At 42.4% G+C, this 19565-nt stretch overlaps 1 protein-coding gene and 1 long non-coding RNA gene across 4 annotated transcripts in view; one reads left to right on the plus strand and one right to left on the minus strand.

Annotated features, from left to right (window-relative positions):
- BBS9 (Bardet-Biedl syndrome 9) overlaps nt 1-19565 on the plus strand; it is a 229613-nt gene that overhangs the window by 195178 nt on the left and 14870 nt on the right. Inside the window, exon 22 of one of the 3 annotated variants that reach the window (XM_083706266.1) lies at nt 18415-18482. The exons of the other annotated variants lie outside the window; for them this stretch is intronic. Within the exon in view, the coding sequence (XP_083562392.1) occupies nt 18415-18467 (53 nt within the window). The 3' untranslated portion in view covers nt 18468-18482. Of the gene's footprint in view, nt 1-18414; nt 18483-19565 lie in introns of those variants that run through there. 3 annotated transcript variants of the gene reach the window in all.
- On the minus strand, nt 12760-19343 carry LOC310828701. Its single transcript, XR_014557071.1, has 3 exons — nt 18728-19343; nt 14437-14942; nt 12760-12959 (listed from the first exon to the last, which is right to left on the minus strand). It is a non-coding gene; the product is annotated as an uncharacterized lncRNA (long non-coding RNA).

The following is a 19565-nucleotide window of genomic DNA, read 5'->3' on the forward strand; positions in this document are numbered from 1 at the left end:
TTTTTTCCCCTCATAAGCTTTGAAAATGGCAGTGTTTCAAGCTGGTGAATGCTGTTGAGGGTAATGGTGCTATGATAATTATGCTATCCGCCATCTGTCTGCCTTTCTCCCTGAACTGAGACAGGGTAGTTGTGCTCTCTTCAAAGGCTCTGCTTGAGGCCTGTCAGTTGGCAAGACAGAAATGGGTGCAGAGCAATAGACTACACCCCACTCTGAAGGCTCTCGATATACATTTCCTTCATCAGTTATATACTTAGCCCATTTCATCATTGACCATGTAATAACAAGACTAGGCCGGTGCTTGGTGTTCTCGTTGACAGAATAGTCAAATCTTTCCCCTTTGTGGTACAGTGTCAAAAATAGTTTTTGAGGCATCTTAACCAGATGCTAAAAAGCAGGATTTATTCCACAAGGGCACACTGGTTATCCTTTGGCCGGATTTTTAAAATTTATTTTTTAGTTCATGACATTTTGCAAAGAACAATAAGAATTTTCCCTGGTATGAAACTTTTCAAGACATGCAATTTATGGAGTATCAATGACCTCACTTGTGACGTGAGATTTCTGCATTGCGGGAGGTTGGACTTGATAACCTTTGGAATCACCTTCCAACTCCACAATTCTATGAATCTATGATTCTATGACATTGTGGTGCAGAGAAGCTGACACATATCTTTTTTGCCCATACTGGTTTCAATATAATTATCAAAAGGTTGCATGAATTTTCCACATCTCTGTCATATTCACAGTGTACTTCCCTAATTCCATTTGCAAACTTTTGTGGAAGGCAACATTGACTTCTTCTTTTTTGAAAAAGAAAGACTCTATAGAGATTAGAGTTACCACATTTTCAGGTTTTATCTGTCAAGAATGAATCTTAAGGGGTGATTTTTTTAAATGGAGCACCTCCTGTGTTCTAAGGATAATTGTTGAAATGCATACTTTGTCAAAAGTATATATTATTTTCCAGTATTGTTCACCAGTAGCCCTTCCACAGCTTCACCCTTGGGAGTGGACCTACAGAGAACTAGATAACCCTTGGGGTTCCTTCGAACTCTACAATTCTGTGATTCTATGAGGAGGGAAAAGGCTTGTTTGCACCATCCTGGGCCCTGCCTGGTCTGCTCTCCCATTGAAAAAACACATAAATGTAATAGGCCGTATAGTAACAATTGCAAAGTTATTTACTAGAAACTTCATGACATAATATATTAAAATATTAAAAAGTAGCTTTTCAGTTGATCTAATTCTAATTAGAAAAGAATGTACTACGGCACTGACAAAATAGGATTTGTATTTTGCACATACTGGACTTGGAGATCAACTGAAAAGCTGCTTTTTAATATATTCTGTTACAAAGTTGATTTCAGCATTATGAGAAGCTGTATCTAATTTTTGAGAAGTAGTTTCTAGTAAATAACTTGGCAGTTGTTACTATACGGCCTATTACGTTTATGTGTTTTTTCAATTGGACTTGCATAATATAGGCATTCTGGTGGTTTTGGTCTTCTCTCCCAGCCAGCAAAGGTGTATGTGTGAGTTTGCGTGTCCTGTATGATGCCTGCCTGCAGGTAAGATAGTGTGCTGGTTGCAGTGTGGAGCTTTGCTTGATTGCTGGCTGGGTGGATATAGTTGGTGTGTGAGTGTGGCCTTACTAGAAGAGGTCCTGCCACAGATATTGGGGACATCCCGGAAGGGAATTGCACTAAAGATGACCACCTCTTCAGGAAGCCACAGTGCCTTGGGTGACCCAGTGTGAGAGCCTGGTTGAGGTGAAGTTTGGTTTGGCGGGGTTCTCTCTGAGTGAGTGACTGGGAGAGGACAATAGTTATGGACTTACCATGTTCCTCCTGAGAATGTGGAGTGTGCCAACCAAACACTGGTTAGGAGATATAATCATGCCTATCATGTGGCAGTGTGGACTGTAAGAAAGGCTAATTTTGCTGCTTGCATCCTCTAATACATGGGTAGGCAAACTAAGGCCCGGGGCCCAGATCTGGCCCAATCGCCTTCTAAATCTGGCCCACAGGCGGTCCGGGAATCAGCATGTTTTTACATGAGTAGAATGTGTCCTTTTATGTAAACTGTATCTCTGGGTTATTTGTGGGGCATAGGAATTCATTCATTTTGCCCCCCCAAAATATAGTCCGGCCCCCCACAAGGTCTGAGGGACAGTGGACTGCCCCCCTGCTGAAAAAGTTTGCTGACCCCTGCTCTGATAGATGGTCTGCAGGTTACTGATTCCAACTGTGTGAGAGGAACCTCTAGAGCAGTGTTTCCCAACCTTGTGCCTCCAGATGTTTTTGGCCTACAACTCCCATCATCCCTAGCTAGCAAGACCAGTGGTCAGGGATGATGGGAGTTGTAGGCCAAAAACATCTGGAGGCACAAGGTTGGGAAACACTGCTCTAGAGCAGCCTTTCTCAACCTGAGTCCCCAGATGTTATTGAACTACAACTCCCATCACCCCTAGTTAGCAAGGCCAGAGCTCAGGGATGATGGGAGTTGTAATAATAATTTAATAATAATAATAATAATTTATTATTTATACCCCGCCCATCTGGCTGGGCCTCCCCAGCCGCTCTGGGCGGCTTCCATAGAAACCAAAAATACAGTAAAATATCACACGTTAAAAACTTCCCTGAACAGGGCTGCCTTAAGATGTCTTCTGAATGTCAGGTAGTTGTTTATCGCTTTGACATCTGCTGGAAGGGCGTTCCACAAGGCGGGCGCCACTACCGAGAAGGCCCTCTGCCTGGTTCCCTGTAGCTTTGCTTCTCGCAATGAGGGAACCGCCAGAAAGTAGTCCAACAAACATCTGGGGACCCACAGGTTGAGAACTGCTGCTCTAGAGTGATTGAAAATCCAGTGTGACCAAGTGACTACACACTTTGAGGATAAAGCCACTCGACTTCTGAGTGATCTTGATTCTGCATTTGCTGCAGCTCCATCTGAAGCACCCAGTGCCACTGTCGAGGACATGTTACGGGATCAGTTTCAGCTAAGCAGTCAGCTGATGTGGACATGGCACTGGTAGCAATATGTTTGATCACACGACCTCTTGACCACTGTCCCTCCGGGTTTATGAAATCTTGCCAAAGGGGGTTGATTGGTTGGGTCCAAGCTTCATTGTGTGAGGGGATGGTCTCTGCTGCCTTGAAAGATGCATTGGTGCGGCTCCTCCTAAAGAAACTGGCTCTGGGCCCCTTAGACTGGCACAACCATCAACCCTATGATTTATAAAATGTTTGCCATTCATTTGTGATCACCCTCACCCTTTTACAATCAAGCAGTGTATCAGTTTGCAAGTGGGAGGGCTAGGAACCCTTCAAAAAGTGATTTTTTTGGAGGATTTAATCAAACCACAAGAGATTACGAAGTAGAAGGGAAACTGGACTAAATGTTTTTCTTGATCCGCTTGTCCTTGCAGAAATCTGCTGATGTAATAGTAACAAAAATAAATTATATGCCCTCTTCTTTAGTTAAGCCCCTGCACACTACTATGGGTGGTATTCAACTAAGGTTTACTCCTAGTAGACCCATTAAAATTAATAAACATGACAAAGACTGGGTCATTCATTTCAGTAGGTCTCTTCTGTGTCAAACGTGGCTGAATACCACCCATCATGTTTAAATATTGGATGTTTGCAAAGGCATGCATTCTTCTGAAATTTGATGAAACTGCACAGATGCTTAAGATGAAACACAAAATTACATTTCATTCCTTACAATAGTATAAAGAAGAAAAATGTAAATACCATTTAAACTTCAGAGGACTGCTATCTGAAGTTCATTAGGTCAGTTTGACTTCCATATTCTACTCGGGACTTTTTGTTGCTAATACAAACATAACAATAGATATATGCATGATCATCAAACTGAACAGAATATGATACAATACTCTGCCTAATGCATTAAAAGGATGAAACCAGTGTTTTTTTCCTAAAAATAATAATGTTTAGGGGTACGTACTCTCATTTTGACTCCAGAAAAATCACCATTTTGTAGTTCAAATCGGGGGAAATAAATACAGTAAATGGACAAAAGTACATAGGTTCGCAAAATGTTCTGTGTCCCCCCAGAAAAAAACCACTGGATGAAACTATACATCCTTGAAGTATTAGTTAAAAATAAAGCCTTTATAAATGGCAGATAAGATAGACACAAATCTTGAGTCCATTGGGTTTGGTGTTCCAACTGTTAGGTTGCTCAAAAATGTCACACCGAGTGTGTTTCAGTGAAGTGCACCCTTAAACTATCAGGTCAGGATCTAAGGAGCTTTCTAACCTCATCAAACTTCTAAAAAATAAGATATTCTAATTATAAGCTAGTTCAAGGCAGGTATGTCAGTTTATTGTTTGCAGGAATATGCAAATCACATGGGGGTAATGAGCCACATGTTTAAATAGGCAGACATTCAGGAAGTCTGATCAAATGGTATTAATCACAGGGAAAGGGAAAGAGCAAAATAACAATAACATTCCCTGTCATTCCACTCTGACTGATGAGCCTGTGTTTCTTCCTAATATATCCTCTCTTTCTACAAATGTTCTGCCAGCCACAAAGGCACATGAAAGTGAAAGACATGCCAGATTATAGAAGAGACAGAACATACCAGGGCGTCAGCCCTAAGACAATATAGTGTGTAAACCACGGCATCAATAACATCTGTGTTCAACTTCTAAAATTGCAGCTCAGTAGAACATTTTGTACCATGTTCACAAGCACCATTGACTCCTTGTTTTACGTTTGAGTGACAAATTAACCTGCCAGACAATGGAAGTCTTTCAACAGACTATGTCTTATTCCAAAACATCACAGCTTTTTAAGGGACGTACTTTTTTCTTGATTTCATAGCCACAGTGCTGGTAGAGCCTTCCCCACCTCTTCCTCCATACAGACGAACTGGTGAACTCTACAAAACCTGGATGTTTGGACTGGATTTTAGGAATCTGCTTTTTGTAGATGCATTTGGGTGCTGTTGTGGCTGTCGTCTCAACCTGAGACAGGCTCTTGGACTCCCCTCCTTATGGAACATGCTGAATGCATAGCACAGTTCAGAATCCAAAGACTGATGCAGTGTTGAATGGAATCTTCTCAGCTGTCCTCACTGTCTCTGCTTTGTTCTACAGTCAGTGTCATTAATGTATTAACACAGTGATTTTTTAAAAGTCTAGTTCTCTATATGGCTTATCAGACAGGATGCAAACTTGTAGAAACAGACTGTAGCCGAGACAAAAGCAAGTCATTCTTAAAAAAAACAAAAATCAAGATCCTTTCCCCCGTGTAATTAGCATACAAAAAACACCAAAGCAAATCATAACCAGGTTTTAAAAAATGATTTCCCACATTAGACCATATTAAAGATGATCTCATATCCTATAGTTTATTGGATCAGTTTAAACACCTTTGATCAGCACTCAGCCACAAACAGGGATTTTAGTGTCAGAAGCAACATTGGTGTGATGGTTTTGTGAAATATCCTTCACAAAGGCCATCGGTGTTTGCCCAGTAGTTCCTGCCACAACAAGTCAATTACCTGTGGTTGAGCTAATTTCAGAATACATTTAGTCTCTCATCCCACAGAGTTTAAAAAAATAAAAATATTCTACATGATAGAGCTGGAACAGCAGGGCGACCATATCAGCCCTGATGCTTAAGATTGGGAAGATAAAGAATCATGCAGAAAGAAAGTGGGCATAGTATAATCTCTTCTGCAGGAATATAAATAATGGACAGAGACAGCACAGGTGATAATCAGGTACGCCCCCAATCAGAAATGAAATTATTATTCTAAAATTCCACTAACAGCTCTCTTTACTGCTGGTTCTCATTTTCTGTCATGAAAACTCTTTATTTTTCTGTTTCTCAATCTACAGATCTCTCTGCAGTCCATCCCTGTTACCCACCTCTGTATCTGATAGCATTCTCTCTGTATCACCATAGATCTCTCCACAAGTGCATATCTTTCTTTCCTTCTCTTGTTTCTGCCTCCAGTCTTCCATCATTTCTGATTCTGCCTCCCCCTTAACTGTACTCTTCATTTCTGAGTTCACTAATACTAGCACACAAGACTCTCACTCTTCCAGCAGTTCACTCACTCAGGTAGACCAGGGTGCAGCAGGAGTAGATTGAGTGAAGATAGCAATTGTGACCCACCCACTTTGGGTATTCCAGCAAAAGTGGAAAGGGGCTGTAAAAAGTGGGAATTTGGAATTATCTTAGGTGGATACAGGCCCATGGGCTTTCTTCATAGAATCATAGAGTTGGGACCACAAGGGTCACCTAGTCCAACCCCCTTTTCGCCCAACGTGGACTTGAACCCACGGCCCTGAGATAAGAGTCTCATGCTCTACTGACTGAGCTATCCCAGCTCTAATGCCATTCCAGGGTTTGGTGTTCTATGAAACATTGTGGGTACCTCAACAGTTCAACCTACATGTTTCCATTGGAGCTGGAGAATCTTGTGGAGTTCTGACAGCTACGTTGCAAAGGATCCACTAAAACAATCAAGCATATTTTTCTTTTAACCTTACCTCGTCTAAACATGTCCAGAATACCATTCTTACAGTTCCTTTTATTTACTTCAAACGCCAGTGTTCAAGAGCATATATCCTGAGGCAGGTCCTTCTCCTAACTCTCAGCTTCTGGGAAGACCATTAGATCACATTTGAAAAACATAGACAGCTGAAATTAGGTTACTTTATTAAAAATCATTTGCTATGTGGTAAGGCACTCCTGAGTGTGCTGCCTTGAGAAGGCAATTCTTTCCCTTTTTGCTTAGTTCATGTTTTCCACCTTTGGTTTTTGCCAGATTCTTGACTTCTACACATTCTGTGACACTGAATTCCCTGCTCCCATTAAGTGTTGTGTGAAAAATTGTTTCCTTTGATCAGATTTGAATTTGCTACCTTGTAGATTTATTGAAAACCCCCACTGTTGCCAGTTGCATAACACAGGAATGCCTGTTCTCTGTATTTTGTCATATTTATGCCTTTCGCTATACACATTTTTAAGAGGGGGGGGGAGGCAGAGTATGCTATAGGAGAAAAAGAGCATTCTCTGTGTTTGAGAAAGATTTTAGGTACAGTTATATCTTGTGTTAGCCATTTGTATTTACATTTTTTTCCACTTGAAGGGGAAACCAGGAAGCGAAGAATCTGCAATTTTTTTAAGCACACAGAGTGAGATAATTGAAGCATTGAAGGGTTGGGGTGATGGGCGAAGACCGATGTGGATGTTTATCCAAATATGCTTCACCAAGCTGAAAATGTTAATAGCACTCTGGGTTTCTATAGCACCTTTCATCTGAAGACCCAAAGCACTTTAAAGAAATTAATTTAATTAAGTTCTGTTGCACTCTCATGAGCTAAGTAATGTTTAAACAAGGATCACTTCAACCAGCATTGAAATGTAGCCACCCTTAGGGGAGAATGTGGTAACTATTCAGCAAGTGCATAGCAACCCAGCACAACAGTTTTAGGAGATAAAGCAAAGAAGAATCTGTATCCAATCGAAACTACAGGGGGGAAACTAGGTGTGTAGCCTAAATTACCATTCCAGGAATTTGCTCAGGACAATAAGGGCAGTGCTTCTTTCCAACTGCCATTGAACCTTCCCAATTAAATGGCCAGAGTGAAGGACTTTGAATGCTACAGAAGATGTCCACCCCGCTGTGATGATCTTTAATGTATAACTTCTGTGCTCACTTATATTACTGGCAAAATTGAGGTATTACTGGGAAATTTCTGTGTGCCTTCTTGGAATTGAGACCAGATGACTTCTGCTGTATTATTTCAGTTTTAAAGAGGCTTCCTCACAACTTCATTTAGGGCAAACTCTTTACTGAAGATTCCGGCTCAAACAGCAAAGCCCTTCTGAACTCCATGAAAATGAAAGCAGGTCTCTTCACAAATCTTTTCCATCCATGGTGGCAGTTTTCACTGGTCCTCACTTGATCACTGTACTTTGAGGGCTTTATGGAGATGTTTCTTAAAGGGAGATGGTTGCTCGGGAGACCGAGGCTTCTGCGGCTACGGTTATAAGACAGTTCATCAACATAATTGATACGATGGCCCACCCCATCGTGAAATAACAATAGATTAAAACATGCAAGCAAAACCTAATTTCAACATGAAATATACACCAAATGGTTTGGCTACAAACATAAAATTTGGCTCTTGAAGCCCAAATAGAGAAGTCTAGCACATTTCCAGAGTTGTTTGGATGTCCATCCCACTTCAAGCTTGCTTCTTGGTGTGAGTTTTGGAATGTCCCCCCACCCCCACACAAAAAAACTGTGTATCCTATTTTCCTGCCATTTAAAAGTGGTGTTCAAAGGTTCTGGGGGCCGATAGTTCCCCGTCTAGATTTCTTGAGAGATTTGCTGCTCTAGGGTATATGCAATCCCATCTCACCCCTATCCTGCCTTTGATCTGCTGTCCTCTGGTTTGGGACAAGAGCTGGGGCTTCCAGCTGTGTTGTCTACCTTTGTTTTCTTTAGCAACATTTGCTGTGCTCAGTATGCTTGAATATGGCTGATGGAGCCTCAGTATGAGAAACGTTTGACAGCCCCTGGTCCAAGACGCCTTGTTTTTAAAAGTGTTCTGCAGTGTGAAACTACCAATGCATTATTTTGAAGACTAATAGCAGTATTTGAGGGCATTCTATACACTGGACTGATCATTTGGAAAGAGGACTTTTATGTCATTATTGCCATTAGTGAAATGTACTGAATGGAGTGAGCTCCCCATTAATATTCTGTAAACATAGAAGATTGAATTGCTATTTCCATCCAGCAGCAAAGTCCTGCCTACAGCATGCTCTAGTGATAAATTGAAATTCTGCATTTGTCAATTACTTTGTAGGAATTTCCTTCCTCGCAAATGCCCTTCTCTAATTTTTTCCACCATGGTAAGATTTATTATCTGGTAAGGCTGGACAAAAGTACATGCTCTTTTTCCTTTTCTTTTACTCCTTCCAATGCTGGTACCAACATCAAGGCTCTGTAGAGCACTAGAACGACCAGCTAGAGCTGATTAACTCCTAGCTCAGCTCACACTGTGACATGTTTCCTAAGATTTCTCTTAGGAATGTACCTCTCTGGAAGTTGTTGTCATGGAGTGTAGACTGGTATATTATCCCAGGGGTGGAGAATTGGATCTGGCCGCCAGGTCAGATCCTTATTTCATATATCCCCTGCAGGCCAAGTTTGACAGGTGGGCAGGGTTGCTCAGCTGTCAATCACCTGACATCACAGTGATGTCAAATGCCTCCTTTTTGCTCATGATGACAATCAGCTGATGGTCTGGGCTTAGGTGCTTTGTGCTCAGAGCTATGAAAGCTTTTGGCAATCAGCTGATCGTCAGGACCTGCATACTGCTGTGCACAGAGCTTTGCGTACAAGCCCTTGGGCCTTGATGCATCTTTATCTGTCCCCAGCTTGGTATGCTGGCTGTGGCTTGGCTAAAATGGTATCCCATGTCATTTTAGGAGGACAAAGAAGCCTACTTAGGCCCACAGGATGAAAATTTGCCGTCTCTGTGTTGGGACTGTTGGACTTCTTCGCCAACAGAGTGCACACAGCAATTGGGGCATTGAAATAAAAGGCTGCCTGCAATAGCTTTGCTTATTTTTATTTTTGAATATATAATAATCAAACCGCTGCAAATCACCACCCCACACCAGCTCTATACAAAACATCTGATCAACTTAAATACAGTTTTCAAATAATCAATTACCCTATCACATCACTGCATTCGGTTCAGCAGGTAAAAGGTAAAGGTAAAGGTACCCCTGCCCGTACGGGCCAGTCTTGCCAGACTCTGGGGTTGTGCGCCCATCTCACTTAAGAGGCCAGGGGCCAGCGCTGTCCGGAGACACTTCTGGGTCACGTGGCCAGCATGACAAAGCTGCATCTGGCGAGCCAGAGCTGCACACGGAAACGCCGTTTACCTTCCCGCTGGTAAGCGGTCCCTATTTATCTACTTGCACCCGGAGGTGCTTTCGAACTGCTAGGTTGGCAGGCGCTGGGACTGAGCAGCGGAAGCGCACCCCGCCGCAGGGATTCGAACCGCCGACCTTTCAATTGGCAAGTCCTAGGCGCTGAGGCTTTAACCCACAGCGCCACCTGTGTCCCCTCAGCAGGTAAACTCCCCCTCTAATTAGTTAAATTATCAAGAGACCACAGGTGTGTTGAATTGTCAAGAGCTCACAGGTGTGCTGCCATGCAGATCAAGGCTACACCTCTGAGTAGCACCATTGACCACCTCAATATTAAGAAAACCCAACAGGGACAAGAGAGCATATAGCTAGCCAGGATGCCTAGAGCCCTGTTCCATTTTTTCATGTTTGTGTTTATATTTACTGTTATCCGCCCTCCTTTCTGATTAAAGGAGTGAGAAGTCTGCTAGTAAATCCTAGACTTTTGCCACTGTGGCAGGTCTCTGGTGCTTTTCTCATTTCTTTGCCAGTACACATCTTTGTGCATGCCACACAGTGAGATTGTGGCATTCTGCCTGCGTCTGCTGGCCATTTGCCTTGTTCCCCCACACTGGTCTTGGTCTATCCGGTCATGTTTCCTGGTTCCTGTTGGGCCTTGGTTTGGAGCCAGGTGATGCTTATAGTGACTTGTTTTGGCTTGCTATCCATAGCAAACCTCCACGATTTCTTAATTAGCAGTAAGGTGAACCCTCCTACCTTACACTAAAAATACTGAAACAGAATATTCAGTATGAATCTTGCATGTCGAACACTTTGAGGATATGACTGCAGGCAGGCGGTTTTTGTCTTGCAGATTAATATTTCCAATGTGCACGACTACTTCTTTTGGAGGTGGCTGTTAAAAAGAAAACCAAAAGGCTACAGAGTGTTGCCTTCTTGCATGGATTGTTGGCCCCTGCCGACCAATACCAATATTTATACAAGGTTTAATATTGCATATTTTGACCTTTAAAAAGAACACCATTACATCACTGGAGAAACATAGTCATTGACATTACATTGCAGTGCTTGGCTGGGAGGGAAGGAAGTCCCCCTTTTTACTGATCAAAAGAAGGGCTCTCTCGATGTGTGTGTCTTACGTGTTGTTATATGTATGGTGTCAATGGCTCAGGACCGCAATACTTCAAGGACCGCCTCTTTCCATATAAATCTACCCGGACCCTGAGATCATCTTCTGATGCCCTTCTTCACGTGCCTCCTCCTCGAGAGGTCCGGAGGGTGGCAACATGAGAACGGGGCCTTCTCTGCAGTGGCTCCCCATCTGTGGAATGCTCTCTCCAGGGAGGTTTGCCAGACACCTTCATTATACACCTTTAGACACCAGACAAAAGCGTTCCTTTTTAACCAGGCCTTTGGTTGATTTTATTGACATCCTATGCCCTTTTAAAATGTGGTGGGAGGTTTTTTTTGGGGGGGAGGTTGTTGTTGAGTTGTTGTTGTTGTTTTGATTATGTATTTTGTGGTTTCGTGGTTTGATTTTGTTCTGCAAACTGCCCTGATATCTCTGGGTGCGGGGTAGTATAGAAATACTACTACTACTACAGTGGTGCCCCGCAAGACGAACGCCTCGCAAGACGAAAAACCCGCTAGACGAAAGGGTTTTCCGTTTTGGAGGCGCTTCGCAAAACGAATTCCCCTATGGGGTTGCTTCGCAAGACGAAAAAAATCTTGCATCCCCCCGCGGTTTTTTTTCGCTTTTTTTCGCCCTTTTCTTAAGCTGCTAAGCCGCTTATCAGCTGTTCCGCTGATAAGCCGCTTAACAGCTGATCGCTGGAAGCCGCTTGACAGCTGTAGCACTAATCCGCTAAGCTGTCAATGGGCTTGCTTCGCAAGACGAAAAAACCGCTAGACGAAGAGGATCGCGAAACGAATTCTTTTCGACTAGCGAGGCACCACTGTACTACTACTACTACTACTAATAATAATCACCCTGCAGTCAGTAGGGTTGCTACCCGTCCCTAGAAAAATGGAATCATCCCCTTTTAGGACAAAAGTGTCCCCTGTCCAGTTGGGACTTCAAACAGGACATGCACCCCCCCCCCCAATATTCAAGCTCCTTCTCCTCCAAACTGCCTGGGCAGAGGGTGGGCATGGTGTTGGGAAGACAACTTTACATGTTCAGTAGCTGCGCAAAGAGAGAGTTACGCCATCTGTGATTTTGTGATAACTGTTTCTTTACAGCAGCAGCCTTGGAAAGAAGCAAGCCAATATCGAGACAGGCAGCATTCCTGTTAAATAAGAACTGTTGACCAGAACTCCCTCTCTGACCAGAATGAAACCGTTTCTTTCAGCCCTTATTACCACCGTCTTGACCAGGCAGCAGGGCACCGCGACTCAATCTAGGAATGTGAACTGGATATTAATGCTAACTAAGGACAACTATCAAAAAAACCTAGAAAGGTTGCCATCTCTTCCCTTTACACAGCACAGCAGTAGCAAGGGCACAACAGTAGTTCCCACTTCACCCCCCAGTTTTCCCTTTAAAGAACTAAAATAGGGTAGCAAGAGGACTTTTTGCATTATTTGCAGTATGCTGAATGGTGGCATCCCTCTGTCCTGTCCCAGCCATTCATAGCCATGTGTAATGCAACTTCATGAGTAGAACTCGCCTGAGATGCTGCACCAGTGAGAATATCCTGGGTGTTCTCTTGCACAAATGTAACATCATGATTTTTAGCAGTGGTGGCTCATCCTCTTTCGGCCGAGAGTGACATATATGCATGGTCAACATAGTGGGGGACATGTTGTCAAAGTGAGTTTTGTGAAAGTGTGTATAGTGAGAACTGCAGTTTTCAAGGCGGCCTTCCAAGTTCCTTTCCCATCAGCTAGTCCATGCGATTTGAAAACATTTTCATCATTCATTCCAGTTTTAGTACTTTTTAAGGAGGGCAAATTCTGGAACAGTCTTGGAGTGCATCACAAAGACCTTTTGGCCTCAGGGAATCGGAGCAAGAAACCTGTGAGGGTGACCGGTAAAAAACCCCGAAACCAACCAACCAACATTTCATAAAATTTATACATTGCTTGATTGTAAAAGAAAACTTTTTGTAAAGTGGTTTACAAAAGATAAAATAGTAAAACTGAGAAATATTTACAACCCTACTTTAAAATTTAAAATACTAAAACAGATGAAAATTATGTCATCTTTCATGTAGGTAAAGGTAAAGGTAAAGGTACCCCTGCCCGTACGGGCCAGTCTTGACAGACTCTGGGGTTGTGCGCCCATCTCACTCAAGAGGCCAGGGGCCAGCGCTGTCCGGAGACACTTCCGGGTCACGTGGCCAGCGTGACATCGCTGCTCTGGCGAGCCAGAGCCGCACACGGAAACGCCGTTTACCTTCCCGCTGGTAAGCGGTCCCTATTTATCTACTTGCACCCGGAGGTGCTTTCGAACTGCTAGGTTGGCAGGCGCTGGGACCGAGCAGCGGGAGCGCACCCCGCTGCAGGGATTCGAACCGCCGACCTTTCGATCGGCAAGTCCTAGGAGCTGAGGCTTTAACCCACAGCGCCTCCTGTGTCCCCTTTCATGTAGGTAGGCTTGTCTAAATAGGAATATTTTTAGCCGGCACTGGAAACAGGACAGTGAATGTGATCTCAAATAGGCAGGTTCCAAAGTGTTCTTACAAACCATCGAGTTCTTACAAATGTGGAATAGGATTATGTGGCACCTGTAGTAGGGCCAAATATTTGTTTTAAAATGAAAAATGATTTACAGCTTTGCTGTAGTGGATGCAACAATTCTCAATAGCTCCTATCTATCCTTTGCATGTAACAAGATTTGTTTGTACTTAGAAAAAATTGGTACAAATCCAACAAAAAATTCAAATCTGTTTATTTTTCTTTCATTTCAGATAGTGTCTATTTTCAGTCCTGGAAACACAGAAATTCAGCACTGTTAAATTGCCCAAAGACTCTAGTGTTTTCAGTTCGTTTGAAATTGGACAACACATAATTTAGCCCACTTTAGTAGCCTGAGTAAAGCAAGGTCATGGTAGCATAGAGACTTTATTATTTCGGGAAAAACTGAAGTTTACGGGTGAAACAGATCAGAAACACTTGGACTGAAACTCACCTGCTTTCAATCTGCTTTAATAAACACTGCATTTACAGTACAAATATCTCCCAAAGAAATGCTCTTGCTTCATGTTACATGTAGGTGAAATACTGGATGCTTTTTGCCTTTTCACCTACTGTATTTGTGTACACAGAAGTTTTAGCCCAATAAAAATAAAATAAAGGAAATTAATCAATTATAGGATGAGGCCATTCTTAGTGTAAAATTAAGCTGCTGGAATATTTTGTCTTCAAAAGCCACCTAATTTTGGTTCTTGTGTTCATCAAGCTGTACTTCACTTTATCACTGTGGAAACACCCTAAAAATTCTTTGTCTTTATGAGTAGCTGGTGGAAATTCTTATTTTGTTACTACTCTTACCTTAGATTCAACTGATGCGGCAATTATATATTTGTGCACAAAAATTCATGAGGGGGAGCAAGCGAGAAACATCTTGTAATCCCAGAATTTCTTCCACACATGTGGAATGAAATGTGTGACTAGCAATCCATTCAGAGTCGCATCTATTGAAATGGACAGAATAGTAACAGATTCAGACCCCTTTTCTGTTACAGTAAGCCCACAACTTAACACACATTTAACTTGACACATGCAGCTTTACATGCATGGCAATTAAAAAATAATAAAATAAAAAGGGAGAGGGAAGTGGACAGACATCTGGGGGAAAAGACTTTGGCAATCCCACCCACCCTCGAAACCCAATGGGTTTTGACTATACACAATTTTGGCTTTAGGTGTGATCCCAGGGAACATAACCCCTGCGTAAGTTGCATGATTACCATACTACAGCTTAGGTCAGTTTTGGCTGTACAAAATCAAGAATGAATTCCTGAATTTGAGACCATAGATGCAATAAGCTGGACAACCTGAAATAGCAAGTATACCTGTATTTTTCCTCATGGGCACATTATCCCTTAAGCATACTTTGCCCTGGAAAGAGTAAGAAATTGCTCAAGACCCTCAAATAAGCCCTTCCTTCAGGGTATCCTGAAAATTGTTAACTAAGTCTTAAACTATTAGCTCTTTACAAACCTAGACCCTGGTCCATCCTCCTTTTTATACTCTAGCCTGTTTTCCCTTCTGCAATGGGATGCCTGCCAACAGCTTTGGCTGGTGGCCCAACTGCACCTCTACCAGGACACAGATAGCCTAACTTCTATTGTCAACGCTCTAGGTTAGATTACAGCAATGCGTTGTGCATGGGGCTGCCTCTGAAGATGGTTTGGAAACTTCAGCTGGCCAGGTTCCCCACCTTGGTAAGATGGTTTGAGCATATTGCATTGATCCTGACCCAACTGCGCTGGCTTCCAATTCGTTTCTGGGCCCAATTCAAAGTGCTGGTTTTTAACTATAAAGCCTTAAACTGCTCGGGACCACAATAACCTTAAGGACCACCTCTCCCCATAAAAACCAGCCCAGGCCGTGCGATCATCCTTTGAGGCCCTTCTTCGTGTGCCTCCTCCATGAGAGGTCCAGAAGGTGGCAACACGAAAACGGGGCCTTTTCTGCAGTGGCTCCCCTGTTTGTGGAATGCTCTCCCCAGGGAGACTCACCTGGCACCTTCATTACATATCATTAGGCGCCAGGCCTCTTCTCTCAGGCCTTTGGCTAATTAAAAAATCTATGGCCTTTTAAACTATGTGTGTGTGTGTGGGGGGGGGTTATTGTAATAATAATAATAATGATGATGATGATGGTGATGATGATGGTGATGATGATGTAATTACACATTGTAAAACCTGAGGAATTTATCAGGACTTTTATTCAAGGTACCCCATACAAAGCTTGGGACTTGAACCCAGTATTAGAAGATGTTGATGCGGGGTACATCTGCAAGGAATAACACCCCTTCAATTTAGGAGTAATTTTGGAAAGGGCCATGTGAGTGAAAAATTACTCTCATGGTGGTACAACTGAAGCCTCATAGAAGAAAAGAGGCCTTGTGATGAGGTTTGGCTTATCCCACAAAGAAAGAACTTTGATATTTAGTTGTGATGAAAACAGCTAGCAAGCCAGAAGCCAAGGTTAATAAAAGTTTTGGAATTTCAGAGAATGGTTTAAGCCACAGTTGGAATTATTGTTATTGCTGCATTAAATCAGGATCCTCAAAATGCCCGGAGTTACTTTGACTGATTAACTGAAGTGGCCATGAATGAGAAAACTGTGGTGATTTGTCAGAGTGTGGTTTCAAACATACGGTTAGGTGTGGCTGTGGCCAGCACAGGCAGACATTGCTTTGGATGCTGTTGCAGATAGAGAACAGCATTTTTTATAAATATATCTGGTATTTTCAGAATCTGGCAGATCTGAGTTTGGTTTGGATATCTCTTATGTGTCTTGGCAGGCGTATATATTGCCGTGTCCACAGAGCAAACTCCATTAATGGCTGAAGTAACACCTACTGGTGAGGCCCATTCAATCAGCTACAGGCAGCTATTGACTCATGGCTTCAATTGACTCATATATCACTGAACTTTGTGACCACTTTCTGTTCCCAGCCCCAGTGCCAGCGCATGTCAGGATTTGAACACATGCTGACTTTTTAAATTAGCCTTTCGAACAAGGTGGAACACTTCTACTCTGACTTGCAAGCCGATGAGAGATTGTGCATTCTGTGTCAGGGATGATCAAAAGCTATTATTCATTTAATGTGCTAATTATATTATTATTTTTCTTTAAAAGTAGCTGCCTCCCTTAAGTTCTTCCTTGGTGTGTGCATTGCCTGTGGCAGTTACCACAGCCAAATGCAGAGCCCAGTTGGTTGCTGTTTCTCCAAACAAGCCTGATGTGAACCTCCACTGAGGACCATCTCTGATCCCCAGAAAGGGAGGATAGGCTCTGCAAACTGTGCACTAAATCCCCATACCTATTGGAGGCTGCTGATTTGATCAACAGAGGGAACTGTGGCTTGGGACACTGGCATAGCTGCTTATGATCTTCCTGTCCTTGTTATTTTAATCTTTTTCTGTTCATCTTTTCCTCGGCTACTTGTCTCCTTCTGCAGGCCTCTGTGAGTTGATTTCTTACTTTAGCTTTAGAGGCCAGAAAGCAGACAGATATATACTATTCATACTGTGATTTAGAGTACTGGTCTTCCACTGGTGGGTTGGGACCCATTAGTGACCTTAGGTGGATCGCAACAGGAGCACGGCCACCATGCAAATATATGGTAAGAAATTCAATAAATGGATCCCCAATTGAATGTTTGGGTTGAAAGTGGGCCCTGGATCTGAAAAGGTTGAAGCTACCTGATTCAGAATGTCAAAAGCCTTGGGCATAGATTATGGGTGTTTTTAATTATATTTTGGATCGGTTTTATCATTTTGTAGGTCATAAGCCGCCTTGATATTCTTTATGCAAGTGCATGTTGTAATATTTAAATAAATCTTTTTATTATAGCCCTGTTACCGTAAGTTCTTATTATCCTGAAGGGCTCAGGCTGAGAAGTAGTTTGCAGAGCCTCAGACAAGTTCATAGGAGACAATGGGGCAGGCTTTGGGGCAGAAATCTAGGGCCCTATGAGCAGGAATAGGAGGGCCTTATAAGACCAGTAAGCCCAGAATCTGAAATGACCTAACTGTACCACTTTTAGCAGAGGGGACAGTTGTACTCGGGGCTTCCTAATTCCTAGCTCAGTCTCTTACCCACTACGCTACTTATCTTCCAGTTGAAGCTGAAGATTATTAAAACCGTCTGCTAATAGTTGACTCTCTCAACTTCCTTTCTAAAATGATATTTTAATATTATTATTGTTTTGCTTTATACAAGACAACAGAGTCTCTAATCGCAGTCACTCCTTGCTGAGAGGAACAACCTATAATACATGAGAACAGCAGCAGGAGGGAGGTCTGGGTCAAATGCTTTGGGGGCTGCTCCCTTTGCTAAGTTTTGATACTGTATTTTTCTTTGGGATTGGCCATCATCAAATCTGTCTCCATAATGTAGCTTATGTACATTTCTTCCTGAAATGTCACCTGGAAAGATTCTAGTGGCGCTTTTGGTGTTCTGTGTGAACTTTGTTGTAAAAAGTCTCCTGCAGAGAATGTCTTGAAATGCCTTGTGTAAAACCAGAAGGTCCTCTGAGAACAGTTTGGAGAGCTCAGAAAAGCAGTTCCCAGGGAAAGAAACATTTTAAACAGCACAATGCTGTGTGCAGCCAATATGCGACATGGTTATTTATTGCTTGGTTTCAAGTCTAACTATGTCATCAACTTTTATACAAAGCTTTTTAAAAATATATATATGAAGTAATCAAAACTTTTCAAAAATGTTTATTAGCTCATTGATAGTAAAAGTGTAAATATATATTTTATTTATCCAGTTATTCATTTATTTTAGGACTCTTGCTGGGTAGCTGCATTATTTACTGGGCTTTGATCAGAACTGAGTGAATCCAAAGTGTCCTTTTGCTGCTGTTCTTTGCAAGTTGGGGCTCCGGTGTGATAGGTTTATATTTGTTTTTGCTAGAAGGAAATTAAACTTACTGGGCATAAAATTAGGGCGGCATTAAATATCAGTGATTTTCATTTCCTGAAGTGAAAATTAGGGCTATGTTGAATAAGCCCAGTTTTAGTTTTCTAGTTGAAAGCTGTGCTTTCAGGGGACTTGAGAAAAAAAATCTCAGAAATGTTCTACCACTGAGAATGTTTACCTTCATGTTGGTTCACAGCCACTGGGTCCAGATATTTTTCGGTTTTCCTTTGCTTCGAAGTGTGTTCCCCAATATGGCATGCAATGACATCTGAGAGATTCTCTGCTCCTCTCCCACCCTCAAAAGACAAAATGCACTTTCAAGCCAACAATTTAAGTATTTTTCCTGCCTTTGCTTGCTGCTTCTGTCCCCACCACCATCAAGCCCCTCACTTAGTGCTGCTACTTGAGACCGGGTTGTTTTCTGTTCTGCCCTGTATTTGTGACACACAGAACAGGTTCTGTTCAGCTACATTTCATCTTCCACCAAAATCCATGTTATTTGCTGTCTGCCATGGCAAAATTACACACTGCAAATTGTGGGGGGGCCGGGGGACATAATTAATTACGTATCATTTATGGATTGAAAGCAACAAAACCAGCAAATACTGATCATCCTAGCTGGATTTATTTCTGTTCCAGACATGGGATGAATATTGGGACAAACACCAGCAATTTCTGCCCCCATTTCTGTTTTCATTGGAATTGTCCGACATTAGCACTTGGCAGACGCTGAACCCCTGCTGTTAACCTGCTAGGCAGTGGCGTTGCTTTTGGATTTACATGTAATATTTATTGCATTTTACAGTACAGAAACACAAAAATACATAACATAATAACAAACAAAGCACCAGTGTCCCCCAATTTGTGAGCATGTCTGCATGGAACTGGTGGAGCATCAGAGTGAGTGCCCTACTTCTTGCGGCAGGGAAAGCAAATGCCATTTTTATTCTTCTTTTTCAGAGGGGTTGATGAAATCCAGGCAGAATCAAAGGAGGCCAGGAGAGCTCTTCTAGTGT

This window comes from Podarcis gaigeae, assembly GCF_964106915.1.
Source record: "Podarcis gaigeae genome assembly, chromosome: 12".
In the NCBI taxonomy this organism is placed as follows: Eukaryota; Metazoa; Chordata; class Lepidosauria; order Squamata; family Lacertidae; genus Podarcis; species Podarcis gaigeae.